This window comes from Anser cygnoides, chromosome 6, assembly GCF_040182565.1.
Source record: "Anser cygnoides isolate HZ-2024a breed goose chromosome 6, Taihu_goose_T2T_genome, whole genome shotgun sequence".
NCBI lineage: Eukaryota > Metazoa > Chordata > Aves > Anseriformes > Anatidae > Anser > Anser cygnoides.
Window position 1 is genome coordinate 14,491,844 of NC_089878.1, and position 18,274 is coordinate 14,510,117.

Consider the following 18,274-nt stretch of genomic DNA (forward strand, 5'->3'; position numbering starts at 1 on the left):
GCCCGGAGCGGGGCGAGGCCCGAGCGCGGCCGGGTGGGCGCTAGGTTGGCGGCTCCGCCTGCGGGCTTCTGCCCCGGGCCGGCCCCCGCCCCTGCGCGGGGCAGGCCCCGGCCTCGCACCTTTCCGCAGCTCTCCGCGGGAATTTCGGCCGCTCCCGGTCGGTGCAGTCACATCCAGGGCGTGTGTGCGTGCGTGCACAGCGCGCAGGCATCGCTCTCTGCGTTGACAGCACAGGGTGACATAATGCTGTAGTGGCCTCGCGCTGCAGCGAAATTGCTTCTCTTATGGAGCAAGCAGGCGAGCGAAGTCGGTGGCATTAAACCTGCTGGAGTTAAAGAGGCCCGGCAGGAGAGTATCGGCTGCATGGGTGTGCGTGCCAGCTGGAGGAGCAACGTGAACACTGGGGTCAGTGGCATTGCCAGGGAAGGGAAGGAAGTCGAGATTAGCACAAAGAATCGTGGCTTGTGCCTGATCTGTTTTCTGCTCTGCAAATACGTATTTACAGCTCTGATCCTACGAGGACTTAGGGCCAAGTCTAATTTTAGGCACTGCGTCATCCCACTGAGTGACTACAAGAAGTCACTGTATGTAAGAATAAGAAACCATCTGAATCTTGATGGGACTGATACGTACTGACCCATACACTTTAAGCAACAGGAGTTGCCCTCTTACTGCTTTCATAGTTTGTACATCCTATATGGAAAAAAAAATAAAGGATTAAATTTGAGACTAAGAAATCAGAAATCTAAAATGTGAAACATGGCACTGTGTAGTGGAATGAAGAATCTAATCAGTCTACAGCAGCTAGGTGCATCATACCCGCAGAACCATATCAGACTGCAGTTGTGTTGTGTTGTTAATATTTCAATTTAATCAGATGTTCTGAGGTTTCTACTGGGCTTCTGCAAAGATCGTTCGTAATGAACTTTTAGTTCATTTTAGAAAACACTAGATGTTTGTGCTGGAGGAGTCAAGTGACTCTATAGCAGCTTGTGTAGCTGAACCAGCCTGCAGGGTTTAGCAGTTGTGGCAGGGCTGCCAGGACCTGGGGGTTTGGATTGCTGTGGTAGTCTGCTGAATTTAGCATTATTTGGATCATTGCTTCCTTTCCTTCCCTTGCCCCTTTTCCCTGATAATGAATGTGCCAAACCACTGTGGCCCTGGCCGTTTGAAAGACAAGAGGGCTTAGTTTGAGGTTCAAGATGAGTTTGTTATTAATCGTGTAGTTCCATCAATGTCAGCATTCAACCACTGATAGTTATGGGGAGTCCAGGGTCTCACTGTGGAAAGGCTTGCAGTGTCCCAGCCAAGCTCTTTGGGTACCACGATGAGAAAGAGGAGTTGGTTGCAGTTGCAGATCAGGGTTACTCAGAAAGCCATGTGATGAACAAATTTGAAATTCAAGTCTGTATTTTCTTTTGGCATTGCTGTAATCCCAGAGAAGAAATGTCTCCCGTGTTCTTGTGGGAGGTCTTGTTTCTTGCCCTCCTGGCCTCTGGTGCAATGGCAGCTGTTGTTCCCGGTGATGGGGGTGCACTGGGCTGTGCTGGGACAACTGGAGCCTGATCATTGCTTCCTGCTTGGTGTGCCTCAAAAAAACTACCCTGCAGTGCTAACTAAAAATTAATTGTGTAGGCTGGCATAGATGGCAAGAGATTCAGTTATTGCATTACTATTTATACCAGCTAGTGCTTCATCTAGAAAAGTCCCAAAGCTTCTTATTGTCCATGAGTCCTACTTATGAGATAAATGTCTTTATGTGGCAGCCCCCCCTTATGTACGTCCTTCATTACTTAAATGCAGCCACCTCTGGGCATCAGGGGAAGCATGTCAGGCAGAACACAACAGCTGAAAGCTCAGCAGCCTGATTTCCAGCAGTCTGTAAATGAGTAGCGAAATATGCCTTTCATTTCTGTTGAGAACTCATGGGGACAAACTGAAAATGTCTTCATTTCTGATCTCCGTTAAATAAAGAAAAAGACAAGCTTTTAAATGCTGCCTCTCCTCTTCAGCGTAGTTCTAGAAAATATGGAACGGGGAGATAATTATAATTTCAGTTGCATTAACCAGAAATGTTTATTAAAAATGTTTTCCGTCACTTGTTATATCCAAATTTGTCTGACTTCCTAGAAGGAGACAAGCTGGTGCGTCATGGTGGCAATGTGCAATTCAGTCACATTTCTTCTTCTACTGGAGGAGGTTTGTGTCATGCCTGTCAGATACCCTGCTCCCTGACTTCCTCTGCACTCTTTGTGCTGAGCTCAGGAGGTCACAGGCAGTCCTGTTTTATTGTCCTTGTGGTGCCTGGAACGGGCAGGAGTTCTTGTAGTCAAGGGCAGCATGTAAAGTGAAAGTTATATAATTTTAAACAAATCTGTATGCACAAAAGCAAATGAACCTGAGCACAGAAATCTTTTACCCTGCTTTGGGTTATTTATGACTACAGGTATGTTTAAGACCACACATTTGTGCCTAAGGGCAAATCACTGCACTGCTTCATTCACGTTGTTCCTGTGGATTTTGTGCCTGAAGTGTGGGTTTCAAGTGTTTGCCCCTTGGTCTGCAGGGGTGGGGCTGGGTCTCAGGAGACCCTCTGTTTCCCTGGGCCTGAAATCCTTCCCCAGCCTGGAGAGGTGTGTGTCAGATGGCTGTAAGGAAAAGGAGTCAGTGATGAGGATCTTTGGAGGGCTGTACAACAGATTGCCTCTGGGAAAGACAAGCTTTCTGTGGTCCATCTTCCTCCACTGCCCAGTCCTCTTCTCCTTCCAGATCCACTTTGTTGTGGTGCAGCAGGCTGTTCTGCACTCCCCAGTTTGCAGTTGTTTGAATTTTAATTACTGTTTCCAAAGTGCAGTTAAAATTAAAGGTAATGTGTACTATAAGCACTGCTTATTATTCATTAATGTGCTCATCACTGGACGAGGTGTTTATAGCTGTGATGTGTTAGTTTGCCATGCAGGGTGAGGATGCCTGGGGAGCTTCCTTGTTAAAACAATGGGGCAGATCAGTAGCTGGGGAAATCTGTGCTTTCATGGAGTGAGGCACACACATCCTTGTTAAAGGTCTGCTTCTCCTCACAGGATATGCCATTCTGATTCCTCCCTGGTTTCACCTCTTTCTTTGTCTTGTCCTTTTTTTTTTTTTTTTTTTTTAGTGGACGGTATCACTGCTGTCCTTTAGCTTGACTGAGATGAGGCACCAAGAAGAGCAGCTGTTCCTGCTCTCCTGCTCTTCACTTCCTTGTGGGTCTAGCACACAGGATGTGGGAGCCCTTCTTCACTGATAAATGTTGGCAGTCAATTTCATCCTTAAAGGCAGGGAGGCTGTAGCAAACAGGTGGGTTTGAAACACAGAAATGGTTCTGATTACATTCATAGTTCTCTCCTCTGGCACCTGGCCCTGTGGCCAAGCATTTCTGACCAGAAGGCCTTTTTCTTCAGTTTTTGTAAGCTTTTCCTGAATATTGCCAGTGACTCATGCAGGAATATCAGTCAGAAAGTACCTTCATGAGCCACTATAAAACTAGGATTGTGTGAAAATTTTAAGCAGTTAATTTCTCACTTGAATATTGGCGGAAGAGGCTTTTCAAAATGTGTTTTAAAAATGTGATCTAAAGACGATTCTTCAGGCCATGTGAACCAACAATTGACTATCATATGGCTATCTCTTTGAAACTCTGATTCTCTGTTCCATATGAAAAAAAAACTTCGTCTCCTCTTTGTGAGGCAATGTAAATTTCATTCAGACATTTAAATGATGAATCTAACAAGCCTGTGTCCTGTGTTGCTCGCTCAGCATACATAGCGGTAGGTTATCCAGGGTTTTGAAAGGACTGGGGAGAAGGCTGACCTTGTGCTGGGGGAACAAAATACAGCCAGGGAACAAAATACAGCCATGGTACAAGAAAATGTGCTGGTTTGCACATGGACAGGGTTTCAGCTTATACTCCCTACAATCGTCCCTTGTGAAGTTTCTTGTTATCGGTTGCACCTCCAAATTGTGTATGAGAGGTAAGCAGGAGTGTGGCTTTTAATCACTACTCACAGAAGTAGCCAGTGTATACACGTGATTTGTAATCACTACGAGTATAAGCATTTTGAGCCAGGACTGTTTTGTTTATGTATGGATGGCATGCAGTGCAGTGGGTATGACTGGGGAAGCTGAATGCTGAGGTTTCAGCCACAATAGCTACAACATTATGGTTCCTGGACGACTGAGGGAAAGAGGGCTCCTGGCTGGGAGGGAGACCTTTAAACAAGCTCCTGGTCAGAAAAAGATTGAGAATGTTTGCTGAGTAGGCCTTGCTATACTGTAAATAAATAAAACATCATCTGCAGTCTAGTTACAGCAGGGGGATGCTGGAAAGATGGCACTGCACGATACCTTGCATTCTGCTGCCACTTTGAATTTTTCAACTTCTTTTTGCAATCAGTCTGTGCCAGCAGTGTATAAAAATGTGTAGATAGTGATAAAGACTTCGTGTGACAGCTACTGGTGTATCATCCTCCTCTCTTTCAGCCAGTCTGGTATGCCACCTGACAAATACACATTATTTCTTAACTAAGAGGTAACTCCTAAGTCTTCAGCTTCATAATGTCTTCTTTTTTTAATGGATTCTGTACCGCAGAGCCTGGTTTTCAGGGACCGTCATTGACCTAAGGGCATCCTATTTAGATTCTGGGCAACACTTGGCCGATGTGACCCACTGGGCTTGTCCTTGTTGCAGCAAAACCTGTAAGCCGTGATTGTTCAAGGTGCCACTTGAAGAGAGTCGGGTCACAGGCTGAGGTTGCTCAGAGTCTGACTGACAGGAAAGCTCATTAGGTATTAGCTGCACCAGCCCCAGTGGATTGTATTCAAGGTGGTTGTAGGTCTATCTTTTCTTCAGATGACCTGTTATTCAGACCAGGCTTGTCACAGCCCATAAGCTGAACTGTTAGTGGTCCAGGACTGCAACACACCAGCAATAAAGGTTCCTGTGGCTGTTTGAATTAGCTCTGCTACCAAATTGTTACCGAACTGGAAGAATGTCCCATTCTGTTTTCCTTGCTAGCATAGGAGTTTCAGCCTGCAATTTCTACGCAGCGTGAGATAAGCAGAGCTGGTTCCCGCAGCAGGTTCCAGGGTTAGGGCGAGCCCTCCAGTGACTGAGGCACTGCTGCTCTCTGTTCACATACAGGTAACTTGTGGATCTCCTCTTGTGGTCTTGAGAGAGAATTCTCAAAATGCCCCATTGACTGCCAGAAATTTGACCCTAAGAATCATTGGGAATCCGTGAAACTTGAGAGCTTCTAACAATATTGCTCACATTTTGCTATCCTTTGGGTGGCTGGGAGCTCCTCTTGTTTATGCATTTCTTCCTGAACACATTACCTGTGTATATCATCGATCGTTCCTTTCTAGTTCTCTCTCCATGTACAAGAAAGAAGGGAAAGCCCCTATTTATCAGTTGTGTATGACTCATTGTTTTATACATCTCTATCATCTGTTCTCTGAAGAAGGGGTCTTGTGAGCACTAAAACCAACCAGGCTGCTTTCTTATCAAGTTTTGTGACTTCTCCTTCTTGCTCTCCCCCTCTGCTTCCCAGTTTCCAGATTTATCTGACATTAACCGCTTGTGTAGTGGTTAATTTGGAGAGACCCGTGTCATGGCACTGGTCTTCTGGAAAGGATAAGGGACTGTGTTTTGTTTACCTCTCCTTTAGCAGAAGGCTGAATTTGGGCCTGTTTCCTGTCCCTATTTAACAAGTGCAAGAACTGTGTCGTTAAAGACACTACTGACCATAATGTGTGAGATGGGGGTACACAGCTAGTGCCTGTTGGGGTACTATGTGTTGCCCACAAGATTGCTTTCTGCTCTTGCCTCTTCCATGCTTTTTATATTGTGGTGTGGTGCCTGGCTATTCTCCCTGGCAAAAGCCCATCGGGAAGTTAAGTGATCTCTTTCAGTGTACCTTCCTAGGCGTTTGTGTGCCATGATTGTCCTCTCATCAGATTGCTCAGTCAGCTAGGTTAGCCTTTGTGGCTTCTCTAGGTTTTGTGTAATCTTAACTAAACTGAGCTTCTGCATCTCGTGTGGCATGACCAGCAATCATTGCTGTTTACCTCAGCCATGTGAGTAACGTGGTCATTACACACTCATGATAGTAAAGATTTTACTCATGTTGTAAGTGACCCTTAATTATCTGACTGCTGCATGTTCACGAACAAGAGCTGTACCTGCACCAGATGTGTAGAAAAGCATGTTTTTCAGCTGCTGCAAGCCCCATGTTGAGCAGTTTTTGCTAAGAACAGTTCACCATGTTCCTTCACCTATTTTCAGTCAGACTAGTTCCCAGGGGTCTGGATGAGCTATTAGGTTTCTGCTTCCCATAACAAAGCCTTACTTATGCTTGCCTGTAGCTTTAGCAGTCTTTAATAGTCTGGGTTGATACATCCCTCTTCCTCATATTCACTACCTTAGGCTGAACGTCTTTGGAAAATGTCAAGTGTTTCCAAAAAACAATCCATCACGCAATACATTTGATAATAATTTTAAAGGAGTTCATCCTAGCCTACTGTTTTCCTTTTCTGTCGTTCACATGAAGGGAGTGATTTCCACTGCTTTCCCTCCTGGAGGAGATTCTGATGGAGCTGTTTACTGGCATATCAAAGGTTGCTTTCATTTGGCACCAAATCCCTGCAAAAGTCTGAAGGAAATTTTTGTTGAGTGTCACTGTCAGAAAATGCCAGATTGTGTTTATGGAGGCTTGCAGAATCGCAGTACCGGGGGGAATGGCTGCACACTTGGCACAACTCTTTCTTTGACCTAAGAAGGTTCTTGGTGGTGTAGAAAGGGATCAGCCTGCCTCCACTGAAGTTACATTTCTTGTGTTTATTGAGCAGGGCAAACAGACCAAGTTAGAAGTCGTTAGTGTTGGCTTTTGTGAACCGTATAATGCAGGGGCCTGTCATCTTCTCATGACCTTGTGATTCAGCATCTTAACGGAAGTGAGGTCAGTTTGTAGTTCTTCAGCACCACGCGTTGCTGCATGACACTGGGTAACTCCAGTCTCACTGGATCCAGAGAAACATGCAGCCACACGAAGCACGGCTTCCAGCATTTACAGATCAAACTGTTAAATGTAAGTGTCAATTTTCTCCCCTTCCCTTCCCTCCTTTCCTAATGATTTAAGATAATGAACAGAGCAACGCTGCTTCTGCTACCACTGAAATTCTTCTGAAGTGCTTCAGTGGCATGTCACAAGCCCTTCTGGAGTGATCGCTGCTCCAGTCTCTTGTGTGGGATGTGTGGGCTGTGTTCTGTGCCAACCCCTGTGAAGCAGTGTCTTTGTATGGGCCAGCCTGCAACTTTCACTGTTGGCGTCTGGTTATGTTGGTGCTGGGTTTGTTCAAGTGAATGCCTGTTGTGGTTTTACAACTTCAAAATACCATAGGAGGATGTGGAATAAGTGGATAGGTTGTACCGCATCATGTCCCTTAGCCTGTTGGAGCTGTAAGGCACCAGGGAGCAGAACGCTGTTCAAGGGTTGCTGGCAGGAATGAGCTTTGAGACTGAACATCGTGCTGCATGAAGCTGACAATGCAGATGTGCCCAGGATGACTTTATTTCCCACTGTCATCGACTGGCACAGCTGCACAGCTTTGCGAAGAGTCTGTTCCCGTACTGTTCTGATTTGAAACCACTCCATATCCATTCTGTTCAGTGCTCTGATTGCAATTCTGGCTCTGCCATTAGTGTCTCACTCTACATCTGCTTGTTGAAGCTGATCCTCGTCCTGGTTTGCTGTGAGACTAGTGATGTGAATCCTTGCAAAGAGATAAAGGGAGAAAGATCCCAGTGTAAAGCCTTCAAGCTTCCAGAGTTGTGCATGTGGTTATTTATTGTTTTTTTAAATAATTTACTTGGAATGCGTTTCAAGAGATCATTGTCTGAACTGCTGATCTATTTCGAAGGAGGGCAAGCTGCTACTTTCAAACACGAGCATGTTGTGGCTGGCCACAGGAGAAGCAGGGATGGGATGAAGCCAGCGGATGATTGTGGAGGAGCTTTGAGTTTTGTGCTCCAGGACTCTGCAGCCCCTCCTTTTTGGGAGTGCTGGTCTCCTTCCTCCCTCTGGCCTGCTTTAGGAAGGAGTGCCTATTTAAACAACTTTGCTAATTTAAGTTAGGTCAAAGCAAACAGACTGTTCTGGATTTAAAAAAAAAAAAAAAAAAAAAAAAAGAACCTTAAAACTAAGCATTATGTATGTTTGATGCTGTTTAATAGATGTTTTTTCCTGCTGGGTGTAAATCTTTATGGGTTTTGGTAGCACTTCAGCATCATTCACAAGCTAATGAGCTGCTAATTATCAGTCCTGTCCAGGCTAATTAATTCTGTTAAGAGTGTATTAATCTAGTTCTGAGCTAATGCAGCTTTGCTGCTTCTAGGACTTGAGCTGATGTGGTCAAAACTGGGACATAGATCTCCTTGACTGTGGACTGCACTGCTTGCACAGGCTCTAGGTGCTGTAGTTTTTTCTAGCAGCCATGAAAGCTGTTCTCCCACTGGCACCCGGGTGCCAAGAATGTGTGTGTATTTGGTTTCCCCAGTTTAAGCATTACTACCCAACACATCCCTTGGGCATGGCAGCACTGTGGATGGAGCTTCAAGAGGGAGAGGCTGAAAGGCAGCAGGCTTGGTGAGACAGAAATTGGCAATGAGACACCCCCTTATTGCACCACGGGGAGTGTAATAACCACCCTCCCTTCCTTCCTGGAGTGAGCTCAGGTGGGTCAATACAGTTCTGCAATAGTTCCAGCCTTAAAACCCTTCTCTATTATGTTCTGCCAAGTCAGCTGCTTGGAAGTAAAGATCGACAGATTTATGACAGTATGGCTTATGGTGTATTTTGTTTTGCTCGTAGGATGCACTGTCTTTCTGGGACCTAGTGCGCTACACTATTTCACACAGGTTCCCAGCAATATTCTAGAGAGAAGTGTGCAGCACTCATGCATTGTTCTGCAGCAGCCTATTAGCATTGTGATATCTAATAAATCAATAATCTGTTTATGCAGAAAAGTAGCAAAGTAGCAGCTGCAAAACTAATGCCAGTTTCCTAAAATTGGGAGTGCAAGCAATCTAGGAGAAAAAGGCAAAGTATTCGAGATCTGTTGCCTTATTTTGCTACCCTTCTTCTATCAACTTTTTCTTGCAGCCTCATGGCAGCCTGTGCTAAGCATTCCCTAGGTGGCTGCATTTTCAGTGTTAGTCAGTACTGCCTCCCAGTGCAGATCTCTACAGCTTGGTTAGTAACTTGGATCACTTTGGGTCCTCTTTATTTGGTGCCCCACCCTGCTCTCTGCAGGTTCCAGTTCAAGAAGACATAAAACACTGTGACTGTGGAAAGAGTGGTGCAGTTAAACACATTTATCTGGGAAAAGGCCTGTACTGACATGATGCTTTGCTTTGCTTTACAGGTAACCTGCTGTCACGATGAGGTTACTTCATACAGTGACTATAGCCAACTCGATCGGTGGGTGTTAAGTCTCGCATCTGAAGACAAGGGTTGGTTTGGTTCCTTTCCACCACAAAGGATTGTGGTTGGTGCATGTCTTTGTTAATCTCTAAGTGTGCCAAGGACAGGCGTGAAGCAGCTCTTTCCCTTGGCCCTCCTGGCAGCCCAGGATATGGAGGCTCTTGAAGTTGATGACATTAGCCCTGCCTTGGAAGTGACTGAAGACTTTTTCAATAGTTTTGATACTAAGCTTGAAAAGATCGTTCAGCCCTCTGAGGTGTATGGTGTGCAGGAGGTTCCTGAGCTGGTTGGGCATGAGGTATTTGATCAGATAACAGAAAGCAGGAATTTGAGGAACGTCACCTCCTTAGCCAAAAGTAACCTCATCTGGGATCACTGCAAAAATGGCCTGTTGGAAACCAAAGCTCAGACAGCGTTCCCTGCCAAAGAGCAGCGCTTGGTGCAGAGGGGAACAGCTGCTGACAGCCTTGCTTGGGCAGGGGAAGGGGAGACTGCAGCTTTTAACATCTTCAGTATCTGCCAGCGGAGGAGAGACAGGCCTCGCTCAGTGAACGACATCCTGGTGCAGAATGAGGAATCCTCCAAGTTCAAGCCAGGGCACAACAGGTCGCGCTCCGATATCAGCCATGTGAACTGGGGAATGGTCTTCACGGGCACCTCTCTGCAGCAGCCACCTCTGCCTGGTCAGGACAATAATTGCGCTCTGCTCTCTTACCTGGCATTAACCAAGGGAGAGGACATCCAAGGAAACACAGGTTTGTACAGATGCTTTATTGTTTCTGTTGATGTGAAAGCTTTTATATTTGTATTTAATATTTATCTTGAAAGAGAAGTTGCTCGTTTAAAAACAACTAAGCAAAAAAAACCCTATGAGCTAGCTCTTAAAATGATAGAAATTAGCATGGCTCTCATATCTTTGATACGGTTCTAGCTGTTTGCCTGGTTAATTATCATTTTTTAAAACAATCTTGACTTCTGTTCCTTTGATGGTTTGAAAAACTAAGCTTGTTTTACTTTTTGCTCCTACTTCATTTATTATGACTCAGGAAAAAATAACTTGTTTGCATTTACAATAGTTTTCTTACCTGATTTTCCTATACTAAAAAAACTTTAAATGCTAAAACTATTGGGAGAATAGCAAATGCAAACAAAGTCAGTTTTTTATAAAGAAATTAATGAGTGGCCATTAAAAAGAGGGTATACAAAGCTTTACTGTGAGGCCTGAGATCGCTGCTGTGTTTCTTTAAGAAATGCAGCCTATTCAGTCCATAAACATTTAACAAAAACTCAAGCACACTATTTGTGCTTGTCAATATTAAGGCTTCTCTGCCAGCTTTGTATGGGGTGCAGGAAGTCTTGTTGTCACATTGAGGCAGGCATCTCCAGTGAGCCGTAAGGAGTGATGTTTTCACCAAGTTACAGTTTTTCCTTTCTCTTTCTCAAGCAGCACACTGGAAGAGGTTGTGCTCAGAGCTTCAGAAACACTGAACCACTGTCTCTGTCTCTATGATTTGTTTTATAGATACCAGCAGTGAACTGGGCACAGAAAGGAAAAACAGTGTCACAAAGGTTTTATGATATAAATAAAGGCATGGCTTAACAAAGGAATTTCTAAAATCAAAGGGGTTGTGAAAGCATGGGGCAGGGGGAACAAGTGGTGGAATGACTCCAGTTATGAGCAGGTAGGCTGCTTAGGGTTAAAAGGAGACTTTTAGGTTAGGTTTTCCAGGTAAGTCAGCTGTTTTGGGGCATGAAAAGCAGGCGCTTAAATGGTTGTTTGTGGATATGTTTGTAGATAAAAATATAAATGTATATGTAATACACATGTATACACACACAAAGCTGTTGATTATTGTGTTATGTTGGGGCATAGTTTCTGTAACCCAAAGAAAGGTAGGTGCTCTTGGTGTGCAAAGGATATATACCTGCTGCTATTTTTGTTTAGGGAGATATTTTGCTTCATGTAGAGTGGGGGCTCTGGTCTGCATGCAGAATGTGTTCCCCGATGCATCACACCTCTTTCCAGGGTGAAGCAAATTACACCCCTTCTCCTTACACACAGGTGCAAGTCACATTGCTGGGCTCAAAGCTGTCAGCAGCATAGGTCTCTTCAAAATGGCTTTTTTTGTACAGGAGACCCAGTAGGGTAGAGTTCTGGGATCTTGGAGGTGAACTGAGCAAGGGCAGGAAAGGGATTAGTAAGAGTGGCTGAAGAACTTCTGTCAGGACCCTCCCGTAGCCCAGCAGCACTCAGTACCTCTAAGATGCTGAGCCCACCCTTTTCCACTGGTTTTTGCAGCAGTCCAAGGCATTTGTCAGTGCTTGCTATGTGCCCTCCAAGAGCCTTTCTGCGTGGGATGGTTTGAGGGTGGTGGTACCTGCTTTGAGGAAGGAGAACTGTGCTCTGAAAATGAACTCTTTTAGTCTGTTTCCTTGACCAGTTCTGTTCAGCTGGTGTGCAGGGTTTAGAAGGTAGCTGTGGTATTTCTCCCCTCTCTGTTTACTAGAGAGCTTGCCATAGTTTGCTGCTACTGTTAGCTGAGCTGAAAACAGAAAAACAAAACCAAGAAAGTAGGTGTTGCAGGTACGTGTATCCAGGACTGGTAATTATTCTCCACAGGAGACCAAAAATGTATCTTAAGGTTGGCTAAAAGCTGTCGCAGTAGTTGGAGGAGTCATAATGGCCTCAGCCTGTGGAGGTATCCCTTTCCAGGGCTTTAATGCAGATTAAGCCAATGCGTACGAGGTACTGAGAGCAACTTCCAGCCACTCCTTTCAGTCCTTACTGTGGTAAAGGACTTTCCTCTAGAGCCTGCAGAGGTCTCCCAGTCCTTCTAGGCTGGCTGAGTTGCTGCATAGATTAGCTCTTCACAATTATTATTTTTTTATCTTCATAGTATATTTATTTCAATGAGCTTATCTGTTCCTGCTGCTTGCTTTTTCATAACACAAATAAAACGAAACTGGATCCTTTCCATGTGCTATGAAAGAAAAGGCTCTGAAAAGAAGCTGTGCCTTTTGGGTTTGTATCTCCTAAGGCCTGCTGGCAAAACAGCTAGTATACTAGAAATGAGCACTGTGTGCTACAGAGCAGTGTCAAGCAGTAAGTGGAGCTAGCAAAGAAGAAAGTTGTAAGCAAATTCAAGGCAGGCTTTTGTGTTTCTGGGCATGTGGCCTGGCAAACAAAGGGAGAATACTGCTTCTGTAGTATCCTGCGAAAGCTGGCTTAGATCATTAAAACACAATGTGTGAGCAGTTATCTTTGACAGTCATGTGGATGTTTTCATTCAAACACAACCACTCCTAAGAGTGTGGGTGCTATAGTATTTTTCCCGGGTAGCTATTTAGTGCGCCTGCCATGCCTGTGAGCTCGGGGAACTGCAGAGCTTTCACCAACAGGCAGCTGTGCCCGTACTCAGCCAGCCCCATTGATTTTGGCAGTATGCTTTGTCAGGATGCTGCATCTATGGGTTGGTTGCAGCACTGTGGCATGGCAAAACAGGCATGTCAGAGAAAGGTGACTGCTCTAGAACTGGCTAACAAGGCCAAAGTCTACTCTGATTGGGGCGAGGATTTCACTTGTTTCTCTCTGCTGACTGATTTACCATTTTTTCCCCCTCTTCACATCTTTTCAATTCCTCAGGAAGGAGCTGCAAAGACAGTTAGCTGGAACAGCGAGGTGCTGTGGTAGGTAAATGAGCTGCTGCAGAGGTGAAAGTGGTCAGAGATCCTGAGCAGTGTGAAATGTTGAAGGTGTGACTTGTGGAGTTGCGGAGCCCTCACACTGCCCCTCTGCGTAAAGCCTAGCTCCGCACTGATCTACCAGGGAGGTTTCTGAAGTCTAATTGCCATTTGTGGTTTTGCAAAACCACTCCTATAGCACTATCTTTTGTCAGTGGTAAGTAGCAGTCATGCAGCCAGGGCAGACCAATATGCTGCTAATTGCCACTGGGATGGCAGAACGTTATAGCTGTGTGGCATTGTGCAGAAGATAATGGTGCTGCCATCCGAGAGGCAGATGTGCGGAAACAACGCTTCTGCACCTTCCTCTCTGGAGAGCAGGAAGCCTCAAACTACTTGGAAATAATCCCAGAAGTAACAAGCCAGTTGGAGAGCCGGTGCCCCCTGTGGCCAATCTATTTTCAGCATTAAAAGGTAGTCAAGAAATAGCTGTACTGCAGAGATTTGGAGCCTTTCAAGATTTGAGGAGGCAAAATTGTTATTTAAAATCCAGTGCCAGTTGGATGTAGTTGGATGCCCTCCACTGAACTGGGGTCCGTAAGTGCCAGGGACTGTCTGTGCATCTAGCAAGAGACAGCCCCTTCTCCCAGGAGGTTACAGCTTAAATAAACCACACAGTAAAGATAGGGAGAGTGAGCAGGGACAGAGAGGTGAGGTGCTTTGCCTAGGTTCACACGGGAGTGTAATTTGGATCACCTCATCTCATCTGCTAGATAATACTTCCCCTCTAACCCTGCCGGCTATCTCAGGGAGTCCTGCAGTTGTTCCCTGCAGGCTTGCTCCTGATTGCCTCTTGGGCATGGGCACCCTGCGAGCTGGAAGGGCCACAGGGGGCTGGCAGAGAGCGGTGGCAGAGAGAGCTAGGCTAGGCAGCTGGGTCTGGTGGAGGGAAGCGTGCCCGGCTCCCCTGCCCTGCCTGGGAGGCCATGCGAGGGTGCAGAGGCATGGAGAGGGGAGTGCGGTGGGAGGCGATGGGAGGGGCTCACGTAGTCAGTAACTTCACTGTGCAGGAGGATTACAGCAAGCAGCACCGATGAGTTTGGTTGTGAGGCCATGCTGGTCGGGAGGGTTGTTCTATGCAGACTCTTGCTCTGGAGTTACAGCACTCCATAAAGCTAATGAACAAAGTTTTCATCTCCTGGGGCAGTGCTGATTGCTTCCAGTGATGTCGTGATGACTTTCATAACTGAATTTTCAGGTTAGTTGGTATTACACTGTATGAGACTTTTCCTTTAGTGGTGTCAGTTAAGTCTCCTAATGTGAACTGACCCTGTTTTCATAGGTTTGTCAGTCACTTTATACCCTTTCTTCCTTCTTTTTGAGGCTGAATTCAGTGAACTGACACAAAGATCAGCATATGCATCTTCATTTGATATTCTCACTTCTTTTGCAAGTTCTGCTGCTTTATGCATCTCCTAGTTGGTGGTAGGTAACCATCTCTTTCAGCACATTATACTTCTGTTCGTTCCAGAGATGTTCGGGGTTGGCCTTGCACCTTTCTGTCCGTTTGACTGAATCCAACCACCTTCTCCACTGCCTCCCAGTGCAGGCTCTGTGTCAGTAGGTACAGGGTCCTGGTGGTCTGCTTAGCAAGCACTTTACAAGTGTTTGACTTACTGCAGAGGAACAAAAAGGTTTGGATGGAATGGCTGGGCAGTAGGGATCATGTAGACTTCAGTAGTTTCATATAGTTTAAAAGAACATAAAATAACACACCTGAAAGGAAAGATATAAATAATTTGTCTAGGTTCTTTATTCATATCTTTAGGCACTTCATTCAGCATATTTTGCTGAACAGCTAAGCCAACCTCACCAGCAAATGCACAAATCTAAAATTAACAAGTTGCCAAGTTCAACATTTTCAAAGCACGTTTTAAGCACGTTTTACTTTCCCTAAGCCTAAGGAAGATGAAAAGAGTGAATTTTCTTCCTGATGGGGAGAAATGCTGCAGCTTACAGGAGAGTGGGTGGAAAACGATGTGCAAAATTGAGGTAGACAAAAAGTACAAGTAAACTGAGCTGGCCAACTTCACTTGCAGTGGCAGGACCCAGGAGGCCTCTTTCCTAGCTCATATCTCTGGCCAAGACTGCCATGCTAAAACTGTGTTTGAATTGAGAAATTGTTGGAGAAAAGTGTTTTGGTATTTAAGGTGACTTCCACAGGTTTTTGCAGTTGTACTCTCTGACCACGTCTGTTAGTGCCATCTCTAAGAACTATGGAGCTTGTGGTGCAGCAACCCAGTGACCTGAGGGAGCATTTTAGGTCACAAAAGGCATCTGTTGAGTACTATTGGAATCTGAGAGGAGGACCACTGACGAAAGCTCTGTAACTTGTGCTCATCTCTCACTAAGCATTAGAGAATCCAGAGAGGAGTACCACCTAAGAGGCAAGTCCCTCAGAAACTGAGCATCTCCGCTTCTGCTCTTTTCCAAGCTACTTGGTGTTGCTGTAATCAGAAATGCTTCAGTAGTGCAGAGCAGGGCATGTCCTACCTTACCAACAGGGACCCAAGTACAGTCAGTTGTTCAGGAACATAAATCTGGATGTGCTGAGACAACATTTGGGCTCCCTCTCAGGCTCCCAGACACAGAAAGCAGCAGGTGTGTGCGTGGTGCAGAGTGCCCAGCTGGAATGAGGTGGGAGTTCCCAAAGGAGAGGAGAGATGCTGAGGAGCATATTGCCCTGTCCTCAGCTGCTGAGTCTCTCTTTGTTTCCTTCTGTTTCCTTCCCCCTCTTATCTTGAAATTGGAACTCCAAATGGCTCAGACATGGGCCATTTACAGTGATTATTTCCACTTTTTTTTTTTTTTTTTAACTCTTCCTCAATTTACTCTCCCTGCCTCTCTGTAGGGAGGAAAAGAAATGCAGTTTTTGTTTGGAAGGTGGATGGAGAGGTGGTAGCATTTACTCTCCAAAAAGAAAGGTATTACCTAGCATACTGCGCATGGAGGTGACAAAGGAGCAGAGGACTCTAAGGGGTGTGTGTGCATGGATTCAGCCTTTCTCTGCCAGCATCTACTGCCCTAAACTAAACTATAGGAGACATTTGAATGTTAATCAAGTTGGCTGCTGATTTTGTCTCAGTTAGGGCAAGAGCCAGTGGAGCTGATTCACAGGGGCTTGAGGGAAAGAGTGGGATGAAGGAGGGAGAGGGGGTGCCTCTGTGAAAGGCAGGGAGAGATAGTCTTTCTGTAACTCAACAAAAGACAAGCAAACCTGCGTGCAGATGAAGGAGGGGTGGCTGGGGGAAGGTTACGAGTTGTCTTATTACGGAGAAGCTTGAACTGTCATCTGTACTTGATGGAAGCGAGAGAGATTGCAGTTGGAGCTGCAGAAGCGCTGCCTCCCTGATTGGATTAATAGAAAGGGAAGATGACTCTAGAATGGCTGCCCATTATCTGCACTACAAAGGGATTAGTGTGGGTTTCAGAGAAATTAATGGCTTTTGAGTTAGCGCAGAAATACTAATGAATGTCAGGGCCAGAGATATATGGTGAACTAAATTGGTTCTCTTTTAGTGTGTGTGCGCGCATGCGTGTATCCATTTGGGGTTGTGAAAGTGTGCTTTTTCTCTACCGTTTTCAGTTTTCATATTTAACTGAAATATTCTCCAGTAGCATATTTGTTTGCAAGATATAGTTATATTGTTTTCTACTGTTTCAGACAGTGCCAAAGTAATGATTTTTTAAAAATTGTTATGACTTCTGTCATATATGCAGACAATCTTTCTAGGTAAAGTGTAGAGTGCTTTGAACACGATGTTAAATGCCGTCTCCATTCTGAGTATGTGGGCTACATGGGGAAGCTGAGGCTGAGCTGGCAAAGCAAAACCTAAGTGTGTCCTTTTTTGTTAGTGTAGATGGGAGGTAGCATCCTTCCCTCATTTTTAACTGTCTTAGGTTTGCATACTCACATTAAGTATATTAAGCCAGTTAATTCTTATGGATGTTCATTGAGGTTGAAACTTGTTTACTGAATCCTTATAAACATTTAAAGTTGGTCTTCGCTGAGAGCTTTTTTGCCAGCCATCCTGGGAAGCCCAGAAGAGTGGGGATGCAGTACCTTATATACAGGGTTATCTTGGGCTTTGTCAAACCCAGGTTCTTCTGCTGTCCGAGCTCTGCATTGAAGACATACTAGGCATACTCAAAGGTGATCATGTTTAAAACTTGTTGGAGTGTGGGCTGATAACTAGAGTGGTAACTGGTTAAGCTGAGATGTTGAAAACTTTTTCTGCCTCCAGCTGCCTACCCCATCCCTCTTTGAAAGCTCACAGCCTGAGGGTACAGACTGCTAGTGAAAGAGCTCCTTCTCGCTGTGGTTCCTAACATTTTGCATTAAGGTCAATTGATGCTGGGTGTTTTTTTGGCCTAATTGTGCAAGGCAGCAGATGAAGAGCTGTTCCCAAGTGGTTTCCTTGCTCCTGCTTTAGGAACAGAAACCTCCAAGGGAGATGGGCAACCAGAGGCAGAAACCTCATCACCTGTCTCTTAATTCTGCCACTGAAAGCCGAGACCCATAACAGGTCTCTGTTACTGGGAAGGTGAAGTACAAGTCAAATAGAGCAAGAGTTTGTTCCCTGCGTTGTTTTGGGATGCCAAATGTTAAAGTTGGCATTAGAATGTAACAGTGAACTCTGCTGAATTTGTACAGGAACTAACAAAACTTGCATAGACCGTCATGTCCAGCCCAGGTAGAAATACGATGCTCACAAGTGTTGACAGTGGCTGAAGCAGGGCACATCAGGTTGGAACAAATTTTGCACTGAAACCTGCTTTAAAGCTCAGCAATGCTTTAGATAACTCCTAAATTTGTATTCCTTTGGTGCCCACACTGGCTGGTTTTCTCAGGACAAAGCAAGATCTCCTTGACTTTGCCTTGGGCCAGGATTTTTGAAAGGGTCCGATCCAAACATCAGCGGTGCTGAGACATTTAGGTATATGTGGCTTTGAGCCTGGACAGCCTGTTATTGTTCAGTTTTAGGCCCTGAGCCTAATTCGCATAAATCAACATA

The 18,274-nt window shown here is 45.2% G+C and overlaps 1 protein-coding gene across 1 annotated transcript in view; it reads left to right on the forward strand.

The window, feature by feature from the left end:
* The first annotated feature begins 9,669 nt into the window (after window positions 1–9,669).
* PLEKHM3 (pleckstrin homology domain containing M3) overlaps window positions 9,670–18,274 on the forward strand; it is an 80,058-nt gene continuing 71,453 nt past the window's right edge. Inside the window, exon 1 of the mRNA XM_013171703.3 lies at window positions 9,670–10,273. Within this exon, the coding sequence (XP_013027157.2) occupies window positions 9,670–10,273 (604 nt within the window). The remainder of the gene's footprint in view (window positions 10,274–18,274) is intronic.